Source organism: Acipenser ruthenus, chromosome 56 (genome assembly GCF_902713425.1).
Source record: "Acipenser ruthenus chromosome 56, fAciRut3.2 maternal haplotype, whole genome shotgun sequence".
Classification (NCBI taxonomy): Eukaryota; Metazoa; Chordata; class Actinopteri; order Acipenseriformes; family Acipenseridae; genus Acipenser; species Acipenser ruthenus.
Window position 1 is genome coordinate 5,653,223 of NC_081244.1, and position 27,311 is coordinate 5,680,533.

General features: G+C 39.6%; 1 protein-coding gene across 1 annotated transcript in view; it reads left to right on the plus strand.

The window, feature by feature from the left end:
- LOC117404238 (potassium voltage-gated channel subfamily D member 1-like) overlaps positions 1–27,311 on the plus strand; it is a 59,826-nt gene that overhangs the window by 21,759 nt on the left and 10,756 nt on the right. Inside the window, exons 3-4 of the mRNA XM_034007040.3 lie at positions 15,613–15,775; positions 20,296–20,379. Of these exons, the coding sequence (XP_033862931.3) occupies positions 15,613–15,775; positions 20,296–20,379 (247 nt within the window). The remainder of the gene's footprint in view (positions 1–15,612; positions 15,776–20,295; positions 20,380–27,311) is intronic.

A 27,311-nucleotide genomic window follows, 5' to 3' on the forward strand; every position in this document is an offset into this window, starting at 1 on the left:
CAGCGTTCTTTATCCTGATGTGACCACATTGAAGTTGAAAAGTGGTGTACCCCAATTTTTTTTTTTTTGGGGGGTACACCACTTTTGGGGGTGCTTCCTCATTATGGCTTTTTATAATACAGGTATGGTAATGCTGTTCCGCTGATGAGTTCTGTGTTATACACAAGCTGGAAGCTCTGCATGAAGTTCACAGTTATAAATAAGCGTTCTTCTTAAAGACGGTATGTCTTTTAATAAACTGGGACATCTACATAATTGCAAAAAGCCCAGGGTGCTGGACGCTTAAAACACAGCAGAAATCCAAATAGTGCAGAGTGTTGAAATCCGTGTCTCAACGCAGTTAGCTGGCATGTGTCTTTTTTCATCTTTGTTACGTTCAAGTCTCCCTCCCTCCATCTATCTCTCCCACTCCCACTCCTCCCTTTTCCTTTCTCTCTCTCCCACTATCTCTTTCCTCTCCTCCTCTCTCACTCTTTCTCTGCTCTCCTCTTTCTCCTCTGCTTTTCTTTTGTCTTCTCTTTCCCACCCATCTGCTCACACTCTCTTTCCCCCTCTCTCCCTCTTTCTTTCCTTCCTCACCCCCCCTACTATTTCCATCTCTATCACTCACTCTCTCTCTCTCTGTTCGATACTCGTCTCCCTTCCAGCACAGATAATGATTTAAACGTTCAGATCCCTGCGTTTAGCTGCCTTTCATGTGCAGGCAGAGGTCAGCTTGCACAGCCACGTGTAGCCAGACGCTTTTGTATGACTGGATTATACCTCAAGGGAGAGCATACCTATATACAGCGCTGGCCAAGAGTGTTGCATCCCCCTGTAGAATGAACTCATTTAGCTTTGAGTGAGACCTGCTGAATAATGTTACGTTAACATATTGAATTACACTTTTGTAGTTTTCCATATGCTTAACAAAAAACATTTTGTAGTTAAATTAGTTAAAGTATGCAGAAAATATAAATTGTATATATATATATATATATATATATATATATATATTATTTTTAATTATGCCTCAATCATAAAATTCTAGGTAATGCCAACCTTTTGGCCACAGCTGTATTCAAAGATATGATACAGTAAGGCTGATTTGATTGTTTCACAGAAAGAAAGAGGAAATTTAAATTAATTTTACTATGAATGCGTTTCTCAGTTGTGATTGAGAGACAATGGCTTAACAGGTATCAACTGAGTTGTTTAAGGACAGTAGAAAAGTCAGGGGAAAACACTGCAACTCAGAAGCCCCAGATATATATATAAAGCTTGGGACAGCCCTGGTTTAAAACAGACCCTGATGGCTGTTCACTTTTGTACGAAACCAAATTGAATGGAAGTGGCGTCTGTTTGCATTGAGCAAAGCCACACACTTTTTTTGTGAAGTGCGAAATGATTGCATCCGGAAGGCTGTTTATTTGAGTCACACCTGAATGCCGCTGTTGGCAGTATAGTTTTTATTTATTTATTTATTTAGTCCAAAGAGCAAGGTCTGGAAATGAGATTGTAACCAAGCAAGCCCGTCACTCAAATAAACGCTGGCTCTGGAAATTCATTTTTCATCCAGGGGCTGTTCATCCATAGCTAGTACATTTTATTTAGAGGACTTTATTCATCAGCCAGAGAATTCATTTTTAATTAAAAAAAAATACAGAGTGTGCTGGGGTTTAGATTTTTACCCTTTTTTCATATTAATCCATGGTCCAGTAGTTACAGTAAATATGGCCCGGAGCCATTGTGGATGACTTTGTTCTTGCTAGTGTGGAAATCTAGATAATTTGGTAACACTTTCCATTTTGTCTCCAATTACTGTGTAATTTGCATAGTAGATTTGGTGAATACATGTGTGCTTACACACCATTGCAATCGTACTATGCACAGTTACAATGTACTAACTGTGGAAATATTTTTGCATGATATATGTTACAATTATATCAAAAAATGGTTAGGGTTAAGCTTAAAGTTAGGGTTATATTATGCAAAATGATTTGCACATTAAGTACATTGTAAGTACATAATAATTATGCACAAGTACACATGTATTTACTAAGTAACTACTAGGTAAATGCACAGTAATTAATGACACTTAATGGAAAGGGTTACTGGTATTATACCAGGGAAGAAACGTTTGCAGGGTTGATTCAATAAAGCATGGCATTTCCCAGTTGGTGGTGTGTAGTCAAACTATTTAAAATTCAATACGCTTTTAAAGATTTTCCCAGCACCTTGCAGGGTGTCCAACCAATGCATTACTCTGCCTGTGGGATCCCGTATTGCATAAAGGCTGTTATGCTGCACTATATACAAAGTATTGCATTGATTACAATAGTGTTTATTGATAAAGGTTCTTGTCAAGGCATACACTGCAGGTCCCTTGTCTTTGTTCCAACCCTGTTCTGAATTGTTTAATCGAACCAACTCATTCAGAACCTACAGTGGTTGTTTGTCTCATTTTACCTGGAGTGGAATGGATCTCCGTGACTGGGATTGGACATCCATGCACTAGTCTAGTAATGAAAAGCAGACCAGTTTTGTGCTTACATAACCTTCTATTTCGTGCAGACACTTACTGCACTTACACGGACAGCATCATTTTTTTAACTTTTATTTCCCATACAGAGATATTAGGCAGGGTGGAAATAAGTTGTGTGATTCATTAAATGTGAGTGAAATAATATCCGACGTGATCCAGAGCTTCCATTGTCTCCCATTGTAGTCCGGGAGGGACGTTTCAGTACGGTGACACTAAGCAGAAAGTGGCATTAACAGAGAGAGATATTAAGAAGGTCTGACTGCATTTGTTAGTTATTATTATTATTTATTTCTTAGCAGACGCCCTTATCCAGGGCGACTTACAATTACAAGATATTATTTTTACATACAATTACCCATTTATACAGTTGGGTTTTTACTGGAGCAATCTAGGTAAAGTACCTTGCTCAAGGGTACAGCAGCAGTGTCCCCCACCTGGGATTGAACCCACGACCCTCCGGTCAAGAGTCCAGAACCCTAACCACTACTCCACACTGGATAGCGATGGGTCGCTGCTGTATATTCCTCAGCTTATACCAACTCACTGGCTTTTGTGTGTGTGGAGTATTTTGGATATTTTAAGACAGTCACGTAAAATGACAAGAACAGTTCTGGATGGCTTTGATCTGCAAAAAAAAAAAAAAACGTTTCGATTTGTACTAGATAATAAAATATGGTGTTTGGGAGTTATATAAGCGAGTGGCAGCTACACTTGCAATGCTGTTTTGAAGTATCTCCCTGCAACAATTTCTAAATGCTTCACGCATCATTACCATCAGGCAATCTGTGCCAGCAGTATAAATACATGACTTCAATTAACTTCAGTCAGGAAACTCATGCCATAGATTATTTATTGAAACATAGAGTAGACAACACTACTCCATTATACCTATTTTGCACTACGTTCTTTGGATGTCTCCTTTCGAGATACCCATAAATTAGCTTGCAGATCAGTGGAGGCAGGGGGGGCAGGACAGCTGCCCTCCCCCCCGTTAGACAAAGCCAAAAAAACAGGTGGAGGCTGGGGAGGAGGAGGCGAAGTCTGGTCGCACAGCTGGGACGTAATGGATTGAGGTAAGATATAAACCCTTTCCTTGGCGATCATTGGACGTATTTCGAGGGACAAATAGCTATTCAGTTAACGTTTTGATCTGGTTTTGGAAGCGCCTAAAATATGCTTGATGTGATCAATCTGATCTGAGGTTGAAGCGAGTTTCCTGGCAGAATCACTGTTTTGCTTAATTTTCCATGGTTTGATTTACAAAGACAAAAGCAACAGAACCGCTCGGCGTTTCTTTTTCAATATCGTCTCACGTAAGACGTTAACCAGCTAACCTGATTTTGCATTTTCTGTCTGAGAAAAAGCATAACGCACCACTCACCATGATTTAGATAGCGTGTAGAAAAGTGCAGTATCATCAATGCTGATCCATGTTTTAAAATCTATTTTCTTAATGTTGGCTTCCTTAACATTATTCCCTCTGTGCTACGCCATTATTATTATTATTATTATTATTAGTTTATTTAGCAGACGCCTTTATCCAAGGCGACTTACAGAGACTAGGGTGTGTGAACTATGCATCAGCTGCAGAGTCACTTACAACTACGTCTCACCCGAAAGACGGAGCACAAGGAGGTTAAGGGACTTGCTCAGGGTCACACAGTGGCTGAGGTGGGATTTGAACCGGGGACCTCCTGGTTACAAGCCCTTTTCTTTAACCACTGGACCACACAGCCTCCTATAATGTGGTTGTCAGGGTCCGTTATTTGGGAGCTATTGTTTTATTTTGGGTTGTAATTTTACACTTTTTTCAGAAAAACCTAATCAAAGTTTTTCGTCTGCAGAATCATGCATTCATACAGCGTTTTTAAAATCCATGCACAGGTTAAATTCTCAATCTAGACCAAATGCTCAGCATAGAAGTTACACTTGATAACGTGTCACAGCGGTTTCTTAGAGTGCAACTGGGCAGTGTTATTATTATTTATTATTATTATTTATTTCTTAGCAGACGCCCTTATCCAGGGCGACTTAAGGGTACAGCAGCAGTGTCCCCTACCAGGGATTGAACCCACAACCCTCCGGTCAAGAGTCCAGAGCCCTAACCACTACTCCACACTGCTGCCACACAGTGTGTGTGTGTGTGTGTTTGTATTCGGTGTGACAGATACTGGTTGCTTGTGAAAAGTTATCAAGCAGACAGGTGTACTCCACTACATCTGTTTGCCCTGCCTCACACAGCTGTTTGCCCTGCCTCAGGTCATGTCACTTCATCTCCAGCGAGATCCTGGTAAGGAAACCTTAGAATAAACCAGGAAACGGATGTTGCTATTTCAGTAACGTGCTGCACTGTAGCATTAAGTTGCATTGCAATTCTTGTTTCACAGTGTTTTGCTGCATACAGGAATGAGGTAATGTTTACTGCACAACCAACAGCCAGAGAATGACTGATTTTCTTTTCACAGAGCCATCCGGGACAGTCAATAGAGTTACATTTAGAAATTCTCAAAGACATTTTGTAATGAATCTCCTCCTGGCGGCTGATCGGTTAGTAGTAATGACATCAGCCTAAGAGCCGGACAGCTCGAATGTAGTACTTGCTCTTTGGTTAAATGGCAAGGCGTTTGTCTTTTGAATCAGACGGTATCAGTATTTTGAAAAGCCCAAGAAAACTTGAGTATGCTGCAAGAAGGTCAGAGGTTGCTGAAACGCTTTGACGCTGAATTGAATTAGCTTGGCGAGAAAAAAAAAGAAAAAGGTTCACTGGACTGGCTTTGTCAATTATTATTATTATTATTATTATTCGTTTATTTGGCAGACACCTTTATCCAAGGCGACTTGCAGGTGTTGCAGGACAATACAAGGTTACAGTGCAAAAAACAATAATTAAATACAGTGTAGTTTACAGTAAGTGCAAATACTACTAGAATGCAATATGCGATAAGAAGTAACAATTTACAATTAAGCTAATTTGTATCTACAGTGAATAGCAGTAGTGCAAGGATAGCGCAGGATCCAGTAACGTGGTGCTGAGGTCAGGCAAGTCCAGGGCATAGTGTTAGGGGTAGATCAAGAGATTTAAAATGCATTCTAAACAGAGGGGTCTTCAGGAGGTGACGGAATGCAGTGAGAGATGGGTTATAAGTCAGGGCTGGTGAGGATGGGGGGCTAAAGGAGGGGGAGGGGCTGCCGAACGACATGGCTGCACTGGAGGGAGAACAACGATAGCAGGAAATAAATCAAAGCCGTGCTGGAAAGCAGGAAGGCGGTTATGCAGGGACAGTGAAACCTTTTCATTCTCATGTCCACGCGCGCCTCCTCTTTCATTTTTTATTCCGACACGTTCAATCTTAATAGAAGTCCTGTTGAAAAATCCCCTGACTCAGTAACCGTACACATGCCTCCTGGAGAATTCCTGTGTCTGTGTGTGAAAGTCTTTCTATTTAAACCAATGAGCGAATGGGAATCGATTATCTGAAAGATGATTGGTTTAGACTGCCAGTGAGACGCAGAGATTGATGAATGCTTGTAGGAAACTGATAGGTCAGCTGTTTCTCCAATTAGCAGTGTGGAAGGCAGCGGGTTTGAGGAGCTCAGTGGTTAGATAAAGAAAGCGCTGGGCTGCAGTGTGGAAGGCAGCGGGTTTGAGGAGCTCAGTGGTTAGATAAAGAAAGCGCTGGGCTGCAGTGTGGAAGGCAGCGGGTTTGAGGAGCTCAGTGGTTAGATAAAGAAAGCTCTGGGCTGCAGTGTGGAAGGCAGCGGGTTTGAGGAGCTCAGTGGTTAGATAAAGAAAGCGCTGGGCTGCAGTGTGGAAGGCAGCGGGTTTGAGGAGCTCAGTGTTTAGCTAAAGAAAGCTCTGGGGGATGTAAAGCTTGCTTCAACTCTCCTCTTTTCTGAGTCACAAGCGTGAGAGGTTAATTGCACTTTGCTATGCTTTTAATATGGGACACTTTTACAATTTTTTTTTTCAAATCCAGACTGTATCTCTGATTTGGCAGTCATATCAAATAACAATTGAATGAAACTAATTGACGGTACTCATTTTCAAGTTTACAAAACAGGGATCCTTCTTTAGAAGTCTTTTTTCAATCTTTTAAAATATGCCTTTCAATTATTACATTTCTTTTAGTATTTCTAATCTCTGTCTGTCTGTTCCTTTGTCTGTCACACTCCACGTGGTGAACACGATAACTGCCTTGATTTAACACCAATCTTTTTCCACACACTCCTAGCCTCCTTTATAAACGTTTTGGATTGTATTTGGATTGATCACATTACCTTTCTGGTACTGTGCAATTTTATGACACGATTTATAAGGACCATCTATATAAGTGGGAGCAGTGGTTATACTGGGATTGACCAAAATCAGTGGAGGTGAGGGGGGCAGCAGCAGACCCCCTAGCTAAGGAGAGCCCCCTAGCTATATGGAACAAGGGGCCAAGGAGAGCTGAAACAACATTATAGGATAATTGAAAGTTTGTGAAGCTACAACGAGGAGCATACATGATACAGGAAAATCGTAATTGTGTGGGATAATGGGGGCAAGTAACAGACCACCACCAAATCCTCCCAAACAATGTTCTTCTTCCTGCCTTATATAAAAATAATATATAAAAGGACAAATTCCTAGATTACTCCACAAGTATATAAAGACTTTCAGAAAGACGTTCTTATCTAACAGACTTCATACAACGTTGTACAGGACAGTTGGTTTTCTACGAGGAATTAACCACTAATGAAAGTTATACACGGGCCTCCACTTTGGTACCTATTTACCTCGAGCAGCGAAGAGAAACCTGCAGGCAGTTTCTTATACCTGTACGTAATGTGAAGGTTTTAAAAAAAAAACAACATTCTGGCATTGTTACAGGACGGAAACAAAGGAGATTGTCAAACCTGTAGCATTGCATTTCACGATAAGATTTTCTAAATTCGTTTATTAGCTTTTAAACCTTTTAAAGGAGTGCTGAACCCATTTTCTTACCTCCCTAAAAGCATTAGCAACGTTATATGTTATTATGAACATTAGAAAATGTACAAACGAGAGGAGGCCATTTGGTCCATCAGTGCTCGTCCGGTTTCTAGTCTCTGGTTGATTTGGTATCAACAACATGGCTTGATAACCCATTCCATCCCCTCACGGCTCTCTCTCTGTGAAGAACTATCACCTACACATAGAGTGCTGGTGAATATCTTTTAGTTTCCCAGTTTTCTTTCAAATACAGTGCAGCTGTGGCAAAAAAATTTGCATCACCTAGAATTTTAGGATGGAGACATAATTAAAAAATATATATATATATATACACTGTATATATAACATAATTTAGATATTTTATTTAACATTATGTAATTAAAGAACCACAAAAGTCTACCGGAAGCCATAATAGTAGTACAGTATTTCATGTTAGATTTAGAAATGTCACGTTTTTCAATTGTTTTGTGAAGTATATGGAAATCTAAAAAGCAGTGTGTAATTCAATATGTTAACAAGGGAACATTATTCAGCAGCTTTCATTGGACTCTATGAAGCTGAGGGAGTTCATTCTATAAAGAGGGTGTGTGATTCAATATGTTAACAAGGGAACATTATTCAGCAGCTTTCATTGGACTCTATGAAGCTGAGGGAGTTCATTCTATATAGAGGGTGTGTGATTCAATATGTTAACAAGGGAACATTATTCAGCAGCTTTCATTGGACTCTATGAAGCTGAGTGAGTTCATTCTATATAGAGGGGGTGGAATTCAATATGTTAACAAGGGAACATTATTCAGCAGCTTTCATTGGACTCTTATGAAGCTGAGGGAGTTCATTCTATATAGAGGGTATGTAATTCAATATGTTAACAAGGGGACATTATTCAGCAGCTTTCATTGGACTCTATGAAGCTGAGTGAGTTCATTCTATATAGAGGGTGTGGAATTCAATATGTTAACAAGGTAACATTATTCAGCAGGTTTCATTTGACTTTATGAAGCAAAATGTGTTCATTCTATAGGGTGATGCAAAACTTTTGGCCAGAGCTGTGTAGTAGATAGAAAAATAATATATAAAGTTGTACCTTATCACTATCTGTGTTGTAAATGACGTGGTTCAATTGCAATTAGACCATTCCCTTATAAAAGTGTCCCACAGTAAAAGTGCAGCAAAGTGTAATAAATCACAGTGAAAGCACGGTAAAGCATAGGCAAGCATTGTAAAGCACAGAGAGGTCTGGTAAAGCATAGGCAAGCATTTTAAAGCACAGAGAGGTCTGGTAAAGCATAGGGAAGCATTGTAAAGCACAGAGAAGTGTGGTAAAGCATAGGGAAGCATTGTAAAGCACAGAGAGGTCTGGTAAAGCATAGACAAGCATTGTAAAGCACAGAGAGGTCTGGTAAAGCATAGGGATGCATTGTAAAGCACAGAGAGGTGTGGTAAAGCATAGGGAAGCATTGTAAAGCACAGAGAGGTCTGGTAAAGCATGGGGAAGCATTGTAAAGCACAGAGAGGTCTGGTAAAGCATAGGGAAGCATTGTAAAGCACAGAGAGGTCTGGTAAAGCATAGGGAAGCATTGTAAAGCGCAGAGAGGTCTGGTAAAGCATAGGGAAGCATTGTAAAGCACAGAGAGGTGTGGTAAAGCATAGGGAAGCATTGTAAAGCACAGAGAGGTCTGGTAAAGCATAGGGAAGCATTGTAAAGCACAGAGAGGTCTGGTAAAGCATAGGGAAGCATTGTAAAGCACAGGGTTGTCCATGTTGCTACGGCGACAGTAAGCAGCTGCTTTAGCGCTTATAGTTCCAGTTTGATGAATGGTCCTGCCCACTGGGCCGCAAACCCTCATAAACCATCCTTGTTACAGAGACACCAGATAGAGAACTGAAAGAGAAAAATATATAATTTAGAGTCACACTTGGGCTTTCCTTTTATTTATTGATTTATTGATTTATTTATTTTTTGGCAGCGTGGTTCAGACAAAGCCAGGAGGTTATGTTTGATGTACCAGAGGCTGAAAACTTAAAACTGTAGCATTCAAAATCCACAGAATCTTGTTTCACAATCTTGAGCAGTTCAACACGTAAACGCACCATAACACTATAAAACCTGTAAACCTCCAAGACCACCGTGCCAGGATTGTGAATGGCTTGAGCAGCATGACTCAGACTTCTTCCATGGCCTCCACAATCCTTGCACCTAGATCCCGTTGAGCATGTCTGGGATGAACTTGAACGAACATCATCACGGTCCTCTGCTAACTCTGCATCGATTTGTAGGGAATATCAAGACGTGAATGGACCCCTCGAGACACCTTTCAACACCTTGTGGAGTCTGTGCAAAATGTTGTACCGGGAGGAATGAATGACATTTTAAATTTCGTGTTACAGGGAAGAGAAAAAATAGGAGACAATAATAGCACCTTATCCAAGTCTTTAGTATCCTTCGTTAGCTTAAGAAAATGGATAGGATATAAATGACGAATCTTGAGGTGTTCTTGTAAATTAGCACACTACTAAACGATGGCTTAGTAATGCAACTGATTGAGAAATCATCCAATTTGCTGAGGCCTTTTGTTATTTTTTTGGTTTGGTATGACGTTTAATAATATTAAATGATAATTAATGTACATGTGTTCTGTTGTGGGGGTGGCTGATTTAAATGAGACAGAAAAGGCCTTCGTTCAATCACACGTAATCAGCATTCAAGAACCAGCCGGTGAACTAGAAGCAGCTGAACTATCCCAATGCATCATTGTAAAGGTATTATCACTATTCATCACCCTGATCTGCCACAAGAAATCTCTCTGGTGTGTAATTGTAGCTCACAAAACAATTCCAAAAATCTTACCATAAGCTTTGCATTTATATAGGCTACACATGTCTCAAATACTTAGAAAGGAACGCATCTTATATTTAATTAACAACACGTGGTACTACTTTACATAAGAGAACGTTTCTGTGCATTATTCCCCAGGCGTTCTGTTACATTCCTTGGGTCATTTCAACTCAGCAGTGTCTTCAGGGACAATGCATGTCAGTTAATAGGGGAAGCAGCTGGTTTTGCTTTATTGCACTTTGCAGTGCTGTGCTTTACCATGCTTTCTCTGTGTTTTATTACACTTTGCAATATTTTTACTATGGAAAACCTTTGTAAGGGTTTTTTTTTTCAATATGCTTTACCACACCTCTCTGTGCTTTACAATGCTTGCCTATGCTTTACCAGACCTCTCTGTGCTTTACAATGCTTCCCTATGCTTTACCAGACCTCTCTGTGCTTTACAATGCTTCCCTTTGCTTTACCATCCTTCTCAGTGCTTTACAATGCTTCCCTATGCTTTATCAGACCTCTCTGTGCTTTACAATGCTTCCCTATGCTTTACCAGACCTCTCTGTGCTTTACAATGCTTCCCTTTGCTTTACCATCCCTCTCAGTGCTTTACAATGCTTCCCTATGCTTTACCATACCTATCTGTGCTTTACAATGCTTCCCTATGCTTTACCAGACCTCTCTGTGCTTTACCATGCTTCCCTATGCTTTACCAGACCTCTCTGTGCTTTACAATGCTTCACTGTGCTTTACCATGCCTCTCTGTGCTTTACAATGCTTCCCTATGCTTTATCAGACCTCTCTGTGCTTTACCATGCTTCCCTATGCTTTACCATACCTCTCTGTGCTTTACAATGCTTCACTGTGCTTTACCATGCCTCTCTGTGCTTTACAATGCTTCCCTATGCTTTACCATGCCTCTCTGTGCTTTACAATGCTTCCCTATGCTTTACCAGACCTCTCTGTGCTTTACAATGCTTCCTTATGCTTTACCAGACCTCTCTGTGCTTTACAATGCTTCCCTATGCTTTACCAGACCTCTCTGTGCTTTACCATGCTTCCCTATGCTTTACCAGACCTCTCTGTGCTTTACAATGCTTCACTGTGCTTTACCATGCCTCTCTGTGCTTTACAATGCTTCCCTATGCTTTATCAGACCTCTCTGTGCTTTACCATGCTTCCCTATGCTTTACCATACCTCTCTGTGCTTTACAATGCTTCACTGTGCTTTACCATGCCTCTCTGTGCTTTACAATGCTTCCCTATGCTTTACCATGCCTCTCTGTGCTTTACAATGCTTCCCTATGCTTTACCAGACCTCTCTGTGCTTTACAATGCTTCCTTATGCTTTACCAGACCTCTCTGTGCTTTACAATGCTTCCCTATGCTTTACCAGACCTCTCTGTGCTTTACAATGCTTCCCTATGCTTTACCAGTCCTCTCTGTGCTTTACAATGCATCCCTTTGCTTTACCATGCTTTCACTATTGCCTTATTACACTTTGCTGTGCTTTTACTATGGGAAGCTTTTAAAAGGATATTAGGTTGTGAATTAACACTTTGGTTCCACAGTCCCCCCCTAGGGTAAGATCCAGCCGTTTGCATTTCAGTTTGTGTTTCCTATGTGTGTAAACGCTCTGTAGATCGGAGATAAATGTCTGGATGTTTCTGCACGAGAGAGACATCGTCGCTCACAGTTACTAAACGACAGCATTGCAGCCGCAAAGTGAATTGAGAAAGAGGAATGATCAGATTTAGTTTTTTTTTTTCTTTTATCATTTCATTTTTTTTTTTTTTTTTTTGGTATTTCAATAGAGAGCCCTGCCAAGGCAGTTCATATATATATATATATATATATATATATATATATATATATATATATATATATATATATATATATATATTTCTAACCAGTTTAGGACAACGCCAGAGTTTGTGTTTGATGGACTGTCGGCTCTTTTATTACTGTGTGTTCAGATCTCCTGGCCTATCGGATTGCTGTGTAAAAGACAGAAGCATTTATAGCCAGGACATCTTGAAGACATTCATTTTAATTGCTGTTTTGCACATTCCAGTGCTGTAAACTGTAGGAGTCTTTTACTCTACACCCATACTTGTCCAGTTAGATCGATAATGGGCGAAAGCTTTGCATCACCTTATAGAAAGTCGAATGAAACCTGCTGAATAATGCATGTTGAATTACACACCGCTTGTTGTTTTCCCATATGTGGGAGTACAGTATGTAGCTTCAGATGTAAATATATACTGTATATATTTTTTTTACTGTCCTTAACTTGATGTCAGCAATCAAAGGTTCGCATTGCAATTATTCTTCAAAGTCCGGTGGCTGATCTTCAGTTCTCGTTGTCCGCCAAACGAGCAGTAATCCAAAGCAGAATTAATGACGAAATCTCCCTCACTATTCCCCAGCTCAGCATTGTAAACTGTTTTCAGACGGTCCTTCCTGGTAAAATAAAGAAAATGAATTATTCCCTGATTTCAAACCGCTTCGCATGCCCCCCTGCCCGCTCCCTGCTAGTTGGCTCGGGACAGTTTTCCCTTGCAGTGCTCAGCCTGTGTCTCACGGTGATGAATGGGGGTAATTTCATTTCTGCTGTACCTGGCTGATTGTAGGCATGCCGCTTATTTTATTCCATTTATACCTGCTGCTATTGACAAATGATTTGCACTACAAGACATCCCATTCTTTGTGCAGTGTGTGTCTCTGTCTGTTAGTGTGTGTGTGTGTGTCTGTCTGTGTTAGTATGCGGGTGTGTGTGTGTCTGTGTTTGCAGGTGTGTGTCTGTGTCTGTGTGTGCGTGTGTGTGTTTGTGTGTCTGTGTTTGTTTGTGTGTCTCAGTGTATGTTGTGTGTGTGTGTGTGTGTATGCATGTGTGTTCGCGTTTGTAGCACTTGCTAGGTCAAAAATGTCCCCAGAAATTCGAGAGACGAGAGTATAAACACCAAGCATAGAGGGATACGTATATATTGTAAGTTTATTATGACAGTTGATAAAACCTGTAAATGCATTTGCTGTGCATTCCCTGGCATGCATCCTGAGAACAGCATAATAGGGAGTCTGCATATTAAGCCCCCTAAATCATAACAGTACATGCAACGCAGCAGCATCTCTCTATTTATCACAGGGGGAGCTGTGTGAAAAGCTCATTAGTATCAACAGTGTTTTTTTTTTTCAATTGCGTCCTCATTTCTCTGTTATTATTAATAGGGTCTGGAGGCTGTGCAGGGCTGCTGGGACCTGCAATCTCATTACAGAGATCATGCCCAATCTGGCGAGCCCAGAGCAGCTGCCGCACGGCCCTGCTATCTCAAAACGCTAATTGAAGAGATTGATTTCCCAGAAATGTATTAGTTCCCAATACCCGCATTATATTCTACTTTGAACGTTATTGTTTAGATACAATACGTGCCCCTAGTATTAACACAGATCGGCCATAGATTGGATTACCAGAATCCCCGGAGAGAACCCTCAGACTGATTCACTAATGCTCCACAATGATCCTGGAGGTATTGGGAGCTTCTCTGTTTGGTATTTATATTCTAGTAGGCCTGGACATATGTGGCTACAGTCTGTTTTTGTTATCGTACTCATTATCAGTATAATTTAGCCCATCAGCTGTTACTCCATTCAAGTGCAACCAACCGCTAACTACCCTCCTTCACAAGGTTACCGTGGTTAATTGTTTGCCATATTTAATTCCCCGTACCCTTCTGCACATTCTTTATCTCTCCTCTATTTTTAAGCCTAAGTTACCTTAGCAACACTGCTTATGCCAAAGTAACCTCCAACAAACTGGTATAACATTCCCAACACATTTTCTTTGATCTGACATTTCCATCCTACAAGAATCCGCGCTCCTAACCAGCCAGCCAGACGGAACGATAAGTAACCTTACAAAGGTAAATTGCAATACATCACTAGAGATCCAGTACATGGCATACTTTTGGGATTAATTATGGCACCGTTATGCTTATACAGTGGTGTTTGTTTATAGGTGTTGGGTGGCTGTCTCTGATCAAGTTGAGAGTGTGTTTCATTCTCTTGCACTTTGCTGTGTTGTGTCTGTCATACAAAGAGTATCTCAGCTTGATTAGACGCAGCCACCGAACACTTAAACATATTATAAGTCATTAAATCTAAATAGAAAACAGAGGAGCAGCTGATTTTAATGTATATGTACAGCTATGGCCAAATGTTTTGCAGAATTTTAGGATGGAGGTATAATTTTATATATTTTTTATACATTTTATATATTTTATTTAACATCATGAAACCACAAACTGATATTGCAAAAGTCTAAGCTGTAGATTCTGTTGTGGTTTAAACATTTTGAATGTTTTGTCATGGACATCCTGCGATCTACCCTCTGAGCGACATTGTAAGTGTAGTTGCTGCTAATAGATTCCAATGGGGACGTGGCTTATAATGGCTTTTAAGAAGTAGCAGATAACGAAACTAACGGAGAGCTATAATAAAGACAACTGCTGTGCTTTTGTTTTTGCTGTTTTAAGCAGTGGCAGAAATATCTGAATAGCATAATCCCATTGCATAGCAGTTTGATCCATTCCTGGTTTAATGAGACACACCAAGCTTGTTACCTATACACTGTGTCTGATCAAGCTGTTAGTAAAACCTAGAATGCGTGAAACTGCTATGCATCAGGAGTCTTATTTCTATTCCTGAGTACTTTTTTAACCACTGTGGCACCATGATTAATATTTGACCCTAATCACTTCCTCTGTTGTAGGTCATGACTTCTGAATGCAGTTAGATCCCTGAAGCTGAGCTGTGGGATTAAATTACATATTTGGAATTAGTTAGGGATGCCAGATTCTGTTTGATTTTGTAAACGCTTAAACTTTAGGAAACTTTAAACATATTGGGGAACTCTTGTAACCAGTCAAAAAAAGGCATCATGGGAATTAAAATGCAGTAACTTTTTTTATAATGCACAGCACCTTTTAATGTGGATGAGAAGTACTAACCTTGTAGGCTTTCTACCGTTAAAATACTACAGCTGACGTGTCTGACAATGGTTAAACGTTTAACACTTAGAAAGCGTCTAAATCAATTCTGACAACTCGAGATCCATTTTATTCCAGTCCTGGTTTTTATTCCAACCAGGTCTTAAATGAGTTGCCTCTTAGCAGGTGGTTCAGTTCACTATGTTTGGAGTAAAAACCTGGACTGGACTGGATCTCAAGGGTATAAATATTAAAATCCCTGGAGTGAACAGCGTGTTTTTCGTTGGTGTCCCCATGGCAGGTATGGAGACATGGTCCCCAGCTCCATCGCTGGCAAGATCTTTGGGTCGATCTGCTCTCTGAGTGGTGTGCTGGTCATCGCCCTGCCCGTCCCTGTCATCGTGTCGAACTTCAGCCGCATCTATCATCAGAACCAGCGAGCAGACAAGCGACGGGCACAGCTGGTGAGCAACCATCCGTCTGTCTGTCTGTGTGTGACATTTGGAGTAAGATGGTCTTAACTTGTTATGAGTATGACATATTATAATTATCTTAAATAATGTACAGCTGTGGCCAAAAGTTTTGCATCGCCTAGAATTTCAGGTTTGAGACATACTTTAAAAAAAAAACAAAAAACTATATGGACATAATTGAGATCTTTTATTTAGCATCATGTAATCAAAGAAACTACACAATTTATATCGTAAAAGTCTACCAGAAACTGTAATAGTAGCACAGTATCTCATGTTAGATTTCGCAATGTCACGTTTTTCAATTTGTGTCAGTTTTTCGTTAAGTATATGGAAAACCACCAATTGGTATGTAATGCAATATGTAATGTTACATTATTCAGCAGGTTTCATTCGAAATTAGGGTGATGCAAAAAATTCTTGGTGACACAAAACTTTTGGCCACAGTTTTACATTAGTTCAGACGATTCTAATATTTCATACTCACAACAAGCTCTTTGGGTTTAGAAGATTCTGGACCTAAAACCAAGACAACAAGGTGTTACAATAAGACATAAGAAGAGCATAAGAACATAAGAAAGTTTACAAACGAGAGGAGGCCCCATTCGGCCCATCTTGCTCGTTTGGTTGTTAGTAGCTTATTGATCCCAGAATCTCATCAAGCAGCTTCTTGAAGGATCCCAGGGTGTCAGCTTCAACAACATTACTGGGGAGTTGGTTCCAGACCCTCACAATTCTCTGTGTTATTTTATAACCTATTCATGAACAACAACCACAGTCCTATGAAAACTAGTTAAGACCATCTTACTCAATGTCTGTGTGTGTCCTGAGTTTGTTTGTTTTGTTTTGTTAAGTTTGTTTGCTGTGGTTTTGTGTTGTGTTTGGTCTTTGATTTGCTCAGCATATTGTGTATATATATACATATATATATATATATATATATATATATATATATATATATATATATATATATATATACATTTCGCGATGTCAGCACAGGAATCTATACCCATTCCACCTGCGTCATTGGTGCTGACTTTAGGAAACTAAAATCGCTGACTTGTGGAAAATTTCGTTTACTGTCCCTGAGCAGCTTCGTACCCTACATCCCGAGAGAAACTCAAACTTCAAACATTCCCCAAAATCATGCATTCCAAGGTGTAAGAAAAGTTGGTAACAGTTTACATTGTGTCTCTAATTACTGTGTATTTACTTAGTAAATACATGTGTGCTTACACATTATTACAATGTTATTATGCATAGTTACGATGTGCTTAAATGTGTATATCTTTTTGGGAGATATAACCCTAAACCCTTACTCCCATCACCCTAAACTTTTTCTGATACAATTGTGTACTTACATATATCATGCAAAAATATATCATGCAAGTAGATTCTGTATAATAACATTGTAATTATGTGTAGCACACATGTATTGAATAAGTAAAGACTATGTATATACACAGTAATTAGAGACACTTCATGGAAGGAGCACCAGGATGATGAATGGGTCGATGAATGGTTTAAGGCTAGGTGTATATCTCTCAGTGGGACTGCATTCACTTTCAACTCAATCCCTAAATGCCAGATGGAATCACAGTTCTAGTTCAGCTTGAGGTAATAACTCCCATTTAATCAGATTTCAACTAATCACCAATCTAAACTAATTTCCTCTGTAGCTGGTCGCTAAATAAAACGTGATTCGTTCTTTTCGGGGGAGCAGACTGAATCAATTTCTAATTTACCTCGATTTGGATTTAAGCAATGATTAGGGGATGATGAAGCATGGCTACAGAATTACTTTCCTTAGACCGAGTTTCGTGTCTGCCTAGCAACGAGAAGGCGTGAATTGAAACCGCGTGATTCGTCTGGTCAGTCTGTCGTCGGAATTTTAACAAAGGTGGATTTCAAAATGAGATCTGGTAAGAAAAATATTCACTCAGGACCCACTGAATATGAAAAGGGTGATTCGGTGCTAGTTACCCCAATGCGTGTTGTGTAATTCATAACTTAGGTCACAGGGTCTCCAAACCTGGTCCCCCTGGTTTGTGTTATGTACAGCATAACGCTGTATAACTTGTTTTTTTAAGTTAACATTTCTCACCACTGTTCCTCATCAGTACTGCAATCTCTGTTTCTCTTTCTTGTGTTGTTACATCTGCGTGTATTGATATTGATATGGATTAAATACAGTCACTGTTTTGTATTATTATTATTATTATTATTATTATTATTATTATTATTATTATTAATTTCTTAGCAGACGCCCTTATCCAGGGCGACTTACAGTCGTAAACAAATACATTTCAAGAATCACAGTACAAGTAATAATACAATTAAGAGCAAGATATATACAATGACTTTGGTTCTAGCAAGTACAAGTGTGACAAAATACGATTCAATAATGTTTAGAAACAAATCCTCATTTTAAAGACTTTTAAAGACTTGACAAAAGCTACTATGTATGTCAGTTTTCACTCTTCCAATTATTATTTAAACAGCTGCCGTATTTTGATACTGCTTTGTATCATTTGACTAGACCACATCCCGTGCTTGTGTGACAGTGAATTATTTTTTTTTCACACTGTTTTGCTCTCACTTGACAGCTGCAAGCTGTAAATACATACTGTGGGTAGACGGTTTGTCATGTCACTCACGCAGAGCCATGCTCAATTGGACACAGGAGAATTGCATTGAATGACTTAGAGAAAGCTAGACAGGGAATACTAAAAGGATCCCAAGGATTCAAGCATCACCAACATGGCCCATTCCATACACTCTCAAAAAAAGTGTCTCCTTCCCTATGTCTTAAGTCTTTCTATTCGATTTCAAACTGTGTTCTCTGGTCCTGGTGTCTGTGCTGCGTTTTAAAATAGAGACTAAAGCTGATTTTGTCCAAATTTGAATTCGGTCTCCCTTAGCCCTTTTTGTTTCATTCTAAATAGATTCAATTCTCTCACCCTATCTCCATAACTCATAGCCTTGGGATGAGTTTGGACGCTCTTCTCTGGACTCGCTCCAGAGCTGTAATGTTCTCTTCGTATTGCGATACGTTTTTTTTACTGTAAACATGAGGTGACACTTTACATTAAGTGTCTTTAATTACTGTGTATTTACATTGTAGTTACTTAGTAAATACATGTGCACTTACACATAATTACAATGTTATGATGCATAGTTATAATTAGGGCTTCTAGTTTTTGGTTTTTATTTTCCATCTCTCCCTCCCTTTAAACCTTTAATTAATAGTTGTTAAGCCTTAACTGAATACCAGATTATGTAAATTAGTGATGCACTGTGTGGTCCAGTGGTTAAAGAAATGGGCTTGTAACCAGGAGGTCCCCGGTTCAAATCCTACCTCAGCCACTGACTCATTGTGTGACCCTGAGCAAGTCACTTAACCTCCTTGTGCTCCGTCTTTCGGGTGAGACGTAATTGTAAGTGACTCTGCAGCCGATGCATAGTTCACACACCCTAATATCTGTAAGTCGCCTTGGATAAAGGCGTCTGCTAAATAAACAAATAATTAGAAACTATCACAGTAATAAACTGAATTCGGCGATTAGAGCCAGAACGAAATGCAAATAGAATCAGGTGAGATATCAAGGCGTGTCGTTTGTCAACTCAATCAAGATATGAGGGTAAAAAAAAACAACTTCTTTTGGTAATTAGTGTTTGATTAAGAAAATGAATCGGCTCAAAATATGTTTAAAAGGACATCACGTGATCAAAAATAAAACCGGAAAACTAGAAGCCCTAGTTATAATGTACTTGTATTTTGCATGATGAAACCCTTACTCTAAACCCTGACCCTAACCCTTACACAATTGTATCAGGAAAGGTTTAGAAAGAAAAACACCTTTTATATAAAATATGATCAGAGTAGTGGAATGGTGATGTTGTTTCTGTGTAAACTCCCCTTCATCAGAATAAATAACTGACTGTGAGTGTGCCACTGTAGTTTGTACACTCGCCTCATTGCTCCTGGTTTCTCTGCACTGACTCCTTTTCTGTAAACCTGGAGATTCAGTTACTAGTGTGCTGGTGGTATAGCCTGTCCTTCTTTCATGGTGATTCTGTTTCTGCTCTTTGTTCCAACCACGTCCTAAATTATTTGATTTAAACCAGTTACCCTCCAACCAGCCAGGCAAACCGCACTGTTTCAAATCAAGCCATTGCATTGCCAGGCAGACACAGAGTTTGATCGAAGGAAAGCCATTCTTTAGAAATATATACTCATTTGCAACCGTGCTTAATCACTTCCCAATCACTGCTTAAATCCAGTCGAGGCAAATTAGAAATTGATTCAGTCTGCTCCCCTGAAGTACTTTTCCCCCTCACTTTTTTCATTTTCATTTTTCTCCCTGTCTGCTCGTTGACAGTTCGACCTCTCCACTCCTCCTCCCAGCCACCTGGTGCTATCTAACCCTAACCCCTTCCCACCTGGTGCTATCCGTTCTGTTATTGAAGCGAATGCAGTTTGACCTTTTTATTTATTTTCCGTTTCATTTCAGAAAATACGACTCGCGAGAATTCGCCTGGCAAAGAGTGGAACCACCAACGCTTTCCTGCAGTACAAAGAGCATGGCGGGCTCCAGGTAAGGCCTGACATGCGTCATTTCAGAGCAGCACACTGTGTACCGCTCTGGACAAAAGTTATGCATCACCCTATAGAATTAACTAACTTTGCTTCATAAAGTCGAATGAAACCTGCTGGATTACGTTAACATAGTGAATTACACACCGCTTTGTAGTTTTCCATATTCCTAACGAAAATGGAAAACAATGTGTGAAATCTAACAGGAAATACTACTGTACTGCTATTATGGCTTCCGGTAGACTTTTGTTGCCGATGTGATTGTTTCTTTGATTACATGATGTTGAATAAAAAGATCTAAATTATTTTCATATGCTTTTGATTGTTTTAATTATGTCTCAATCCTAAAATTCTAGGTGATGCAAAACTTCTGGCCATAGATGTACATACAGTATAGAAAATAAATCAGCAATGAGCTGGCAGTGTGAAATAATGCTGGGAACAAATGTACACCCTTATGTGAGACACCCTAACCCATTTGGGATTTTGATTGTAAGTTAATACACACACGTATTAACTTGTATTATAAAAGTCCAACCCCGCTTTCCTTCAAACGGTTGTCCAATCCTGGAAGAATTAAATTCCTGTGCACTTGGGAGATCTTTATATTATCAGATGTTATTTTGGTACTGAATATTGACTGTTCTATGTCTTCGTTTCTTCAGAATATTATATAATACCGCTGCAATATTATATGCATCAAAATTACACCTGTGCACTGAAATGTAGAAAATTGTGAGTGGAATTGCTTTTATTTTATACCCTCAGAATAACTCATCACATTATTGTTACACTCGAGAACATATTTATTCCTTTACGAAAAACCTAGAGAGTCACAAAATACAGAGGCGCAGCTGAGTGCAATACCATGTACTGTGTTTCCGTTGTATTTTTGGCACTGAGGGTTGTTGTTATGTACAGAACAATAGAACAAGCTTTTAGGAATGTATTTTGCTTCTGTTTTTCTCTCATGAATCCCTGTAGACCAAAGGTGCACAGCCAAACCTTTTCTCACGAGCCGCATATCCAGAAAACTAGTTTAACCTAAGGTGTATAGTGAGCTGCACATCACTAAAGAATAATCCGACTTTAACCCAGCAGTGTGGAGTAGTGGTTAGGGCTCTGGACTCTTGACCGGAGGGTCGTGGGTTCAATCCCCAGTGGGGGACACTGCTGCTGTACCCTTGAGCAAGGTACTTTACCTAGATTGCTCCAGTAAAAACCCAACTGTATAAATGGGTAATTTGTATGTAAAAAAATAATGTGATCTCTTGTAACAATTGTAAGTCGCCCTGGATAAGGGCGTCTGCTAAGAAATAAATAATAATAATAATAATAACCCTTATGCATAGGCATATACATATAGGCAATTTCCCTTAGGATTACTAGTAATTTGATTTCATCTGAAACAATTAAAAAGCATTAACATCATACTGTTATCATATACACACGTATTGCACAATAGCACAAAGCAAATGAAAGATCTACTTGCTGAAGCGGTTTTTATTTTAGCCAGCGAGGTGTTCAGTTATAGCAGGCAGCAATGTTGCAAAAGCCACAAGGCAGTGACGTCTGCTCCCTAGCAACAAGCCTCCTGTGTTGGGAATGGATTCTTTCAATGCAGCGGGTTTGTGCATTTGAGAAAGGAGAGGAAGACTCGTGAAATTAGTTGGAGACAAGCTGCAATTACCCTCCGCTGTACGAATTAAAACGGTGTGCTGCTTTTTATGTGAAAAATTTGCAAAAGCAAGTCTACAAAGTTTTTAAAAAAATTTACGATGCCTTTGAATGCTGCAATCGCAGATATAGCGCGGGCCCACAGACATACAGGTTGTAAAACACTTTGAGTTGAAATGTATTCATTTTTACATATCACTAACTTTAATAAGATATTCAGACTGGTGGAAGATGATCTAAACAGATGGACACAACTCCATAACTCATTTCAAGCCCGCATTTCCATAATAAAGATATTCTTCCACGTATAAATGTCTTCAGTTCGATGCTTCCACTGCCTCCCCTGCATTCAGTGATCTCCAGGTTTCTGTGGAGAGGGAAGTTGCCCCGACATTCAATTTGATACGTCACATGGTGAAAAATCCTCAGGAGGACTGTCTTTACCAAATTTTCAAATTTTACTTCTGGTCTTTGGTGTTGCGACGGATTTCAGTCTGGTTTGATACAAATACTCTTGTATTGTGGCGACAATTAGAAAAAAGCTTAGCAGCTCCTATTAGACTATAAGACTATGTTTATTCTTGCATTCCCCTTAAACAATGCAAATTCCGACCAATACTATCTTATTTGATCACGGCGTGGCGTTTGGTGGAAAAGCACACTAAATCATGAGCGAAGCGGTCTCCTCACTCGCCTGTCTTTCATAACACTGCTATCTTGTCGGGCGGCCTCCCTTTAACTTTCCCTCACTGGAGTGAAAAGGGGGTTCATTACAGTTAACGTCTTCGTTCTGCAATGCCTGTGGTGTTCCCTGGTTGACGGAGCTTTCATCTCATACTTTGCATGATGTGCTGAAAACACAAAACAAAAGGGCTGGTGTCCACACTCTATACACGCTTATTAAGAGCCTTGTATAAACCACTGGTGAGTTAATACTATCTGGAACAGGGACATGCCTTCTGAAAATTTTTGCTGGGATACTGTCTGGGATAATCTATGCTGTGCTTGTAAAAACCCTAATCACCTGGGGAAAAGGGAGAGGGGGGTGGGATGGAGAGGGGTGCATGAGGGGGGGAGAATGTTCTTCTGTTACATTTTGATCACAATATATATATATATATATATATATAATATTCATAAGTGAAATGGAATTAATACACTGGGCCGCAGTCAGACAGTAGGGCAGCAGTGTGGAGTAGTGGTTAGGGCTCTGGACTCTTGACTGGAGGGTTGTGGGTTCAATCCCCAGTGGGGGACACTGCTGTTGTACCCTTGAGCAAGGTACTTTACCTAGATTGCTCCAGTAAAAACCCAACTGTATAAATGGGTAATTGTATGTAAAAATAATGTGATATCTGTATAATGTGAAATAATGTATAATGTGATATCTTGTTACAATTGTAAGTCGCCCTGGATAAGGGCGTCTGCTAAGAAATTAATAATAATAATAATAATTATAAACAGGCCTGCGGGTTGGGTGTCCTCGCTTTGTAGACCGATAATCTTTTTCTAACTGAGGTACTGCAATGATCAATTGAATGCAGAACTGCAGCTGGCCTGTAGACTAAAAAGCCTTGATGAAACATTCAATCAACATTTATTGCACGAGTGAGGAATGACATTGAAATGAAATGAGAGAGTGTCGCTTGCAGATCCAGTCTGCTTGGTTTGCTGGTTAGTTATTTGTGGAACATAGCTAGGTATGTCTTATATCTGTGTTTAAATCTGAGGAGGAGTGTGGATTTCAATTTGAAAGACAAGGAGGTTGAACTAATGCATCCTTCGGGATTTAGGGTTTTTTACATAACTGTGTCCCAAAGGACATTTTAAGTGTCATAGTTAATTTGTTTTAAACTGTTCTTCTGCTTAATTGCTGAGAAGCTCAGTGGCATATCCTGTTGCGGGATGGATGGAGGATATTTAGTTCATTAAATCAGGAGTGTTAAAGGATAAACAGAGGGGAGTTATAAAGAGAACAGCATCAGTAATGCCCTGTTTTACAGTATAAGCCCAAAGAAACAGAGGTTGGCATGTAATGTCTCTAATTACTGTGTATTTACATAGTAGCTGCTACAGAAATACATGTCCTCTTCTACATAATTACAATGGTACATCTTTTTTTATATACTGTGGGAGAGGTTACTGTTTAAAGCACATTGTGTTCAGACCAACTTGACAGCTTCACGCTTCCTTTCTTCAGAGTTTCTTTTCACCGAAATTACACTTTGAAGCCCTGGCAAAAAGGTTAAACCCTATCAAAGCAACACTAAATAATACCACTCAATTCCCTTATTATCTCTAATCTTACCTGTCTGGTAGCTTTTCATAACCCACTGCGGTAATTGCTTTACCTTTTAATACCTGTGTGAAGTAGCGTTCGTGTAGCCCTTGCGGTGTTGTAGACTAGTGCTCATTAAAAGATGGCTTAAATACTTTTTCCAACCACTTGCACCTTTGCCTCTGTCCACTCTTTACTTGCGCTTTGCTTTACTAATGTGCTTTAGTGCAGGTATGCATACAAGAATAAAGATTGTCTCTAAATCAGGTTTACTATCTGTCTAACTGCAATCCGACCACAAAGCCAACAGCAAGTGATTAGGTGCCAGGAATCAAGCCAGAATTGAGATTTAAAGACTGCATTAAAGGCAGTGTTGGAGGGCATTTGAGAATTGAGTGATTTGAGACTTGAGCTTATTAAGTATACAGCTGTGGCCAGAATATTAGGATCGAGACACAATCCAAAAAATAAAAACTATATTTAACATCACGTAAAAAAAAAAAAAAAAAATACAAAATTATATTATTTTATTTTAGATTTTGAAAATGTCACATTTTAAAAATTGTTAGCAGTCTTTTGTGAAGCATCTGGAAAACTACAAAGCGGTGTGCAATTCAGTATGTTAACGTGACATTATTCAGCAGCTTTCATTCGACTTTACGACACAAAATGAGTTCGTTCTGTAGGCCGATGCAAAACCACAGCTGTGTATAAAATATTAATAAATAAATAAAAAGAAAACATTTGGTGAGATAAAAGCAATCCTTTTTTTAATTTTCTGTTTCCTCAACTATATGGAAAAAGCACAGTAATATATGTAAGTACTGCGATCTTGTAAGCAATGCACACCATACGGCCTTCCTCAGGGTTTCAACAGAGTCTGTACAGCTAAGTTATGCATGAGCTGCTCATTCAGTTCACCTGAGAAGGGCTCCCATTTAGAAGCCAGTGCCACAAGAACTTCCCCCCACTGTGCATAGATAGATAGATAGATAGAAAGATATAACAGAGATTGCAGATAACCACTTATGATGGAAAGTGACGGACAGGTTGATAGGGGAGGAAGCTGGAATGTTGTGTTCTGTGGTGTAGAATGTTCCTTACTGTATATAAGACTAAACCCAAGTTTCCCTGATTAGTGATTTCTGGAGAATCCTATAAACCAATCCCTGTGTTAGTCGAAACGATGGAAATGTGCAGTAAACAAAAAACAGTGCCGCTTTCGCTATCTAATGCAGTACTAAGATGAGACACGTTTTCATTTTCTGCACCCATCAGCAGATATTCACTCCTTTTCTGAATAGTTTTTAATATATTAATATATTCCATCTCATTGCTTGGCTTCCCCTTGCAAATCTCTTGACTCAATGAGAGCCTAGGAAGGGTTGAAATGTGGAGAATCTGTTGGCTAAGCATTCATCTGTTCAACATGCTCCTGAACAGACCCATTCTAGCTACTGAACCTTTTAGAAAAGTCTATTCAAAACCGTGACATCACAGCCGAACATCTACATTCCTAATCTCTCACTCTTTTACAATGAAATTGACAGCGGACTAAATAAAGGCTGGTAATGGTTAGATAACAAACATAGCTGGGTTGTGCACTTGTGTATCTATAATAAAGCTGTATAGATGTACAGGGCAGTGTGGGTTCTAGCGGCACTCACTGCATGTAAACAGACATCAGCTTTCAGCCTCGTTGATATTCTGCCATACACATACATCCTGTGAGTCTATAATATAGATTCAGATAATTGAAAGTACACCTGTAACCATGAACCCAGGGTGTAAAGCACACAAGTGTATAGACTACTCACAGGGTACTGTATCGAACAACCATGATACACAACCTTTAAATAAAACCCCACAAACTCTCCTAAAATGCGCTTAAAATGCACAGGAACCAGGTTTGTACCGCACCAAAGTATTATCCCTTTATACAAAGTATCATCCCAGTCTTGATAAAGAGACGAATACAGAGAATAGGCGGTAAAGATATAGTTGAGATCTCAGCCCCTTTTTATCTTGTATTTTAATAGCTAAATTGAAAGGGACTTTAGCTGTCATCTTTATTCCTAAACAGGCAGTTCCCTCGTGGTGGAGAATTATCTCAGCTTGTAAATAAAAACAAGGTTTCGAGGTCACTCGGAGAAAGTGGGACAGCTGTTCCTAACCCAGCTGCTCAAGACAGGTGCAGGAGAGAGCCAGGTGGCTCTGGAAGTGAAGAGATGATGATACTGCTGACAGGGGGCGTGAATAATATAGAGGGAGCGAGAGAGAGGGAGAGAAATAACACTCCTCAGAAGCATTGCAGCCGTGATTAATGGTTGATCTCTGGCTTTCTCAGCACCAGATTTGCAATTCTTTTTTTTTTTTTTCAAATGTATTATCAGCATTGTATTCAGCCTTTTAAGTGACTGGGTGTTGTACTAATAGGAGGGAAATGGAAAAAGCACAGTAATATATGGATGTACAGCAATCTTTTTCAACAGGTTTCAACAGAGTCTGTACAGCTAAGTTATGCATGAGCTGCTCATTCAGTTCACCTGATAAGGGCTCCCATTTAGAAGCCAGTGCCACAAGAACTTCCCCTCACTGTGCATAGATAGATAGATAGACCGACCGACCGACCGTTGCATTTAAGCAGAATTCTGCATTATGTAAGCAAAAAGGAGGCTGTGTGGTCCAGTGGTTAAAGAAAAGGGTTTGTAACCAGGAGGTCCCCGGTTCAAATCCCACCTCAGCCACTGACTCATTGTGTGACCCTGAGCAAGTCACTTCACCTCCTTGTGCTCCGTCTTTCAGATGAGGCGTTGTTGTAAGTGACTCTGCAGCCGATGCATAGTTCACACACCCTAGTCTCTGTAAGTCGCCTTGGATAAAGGCGTCTGCTAAATAAACAAAGAAATAATACGAAAAAAGAAAGTCACTGTATTCCTTCAGATCTGCCCTGTGTCTCCAGCAATACAGTGACATGG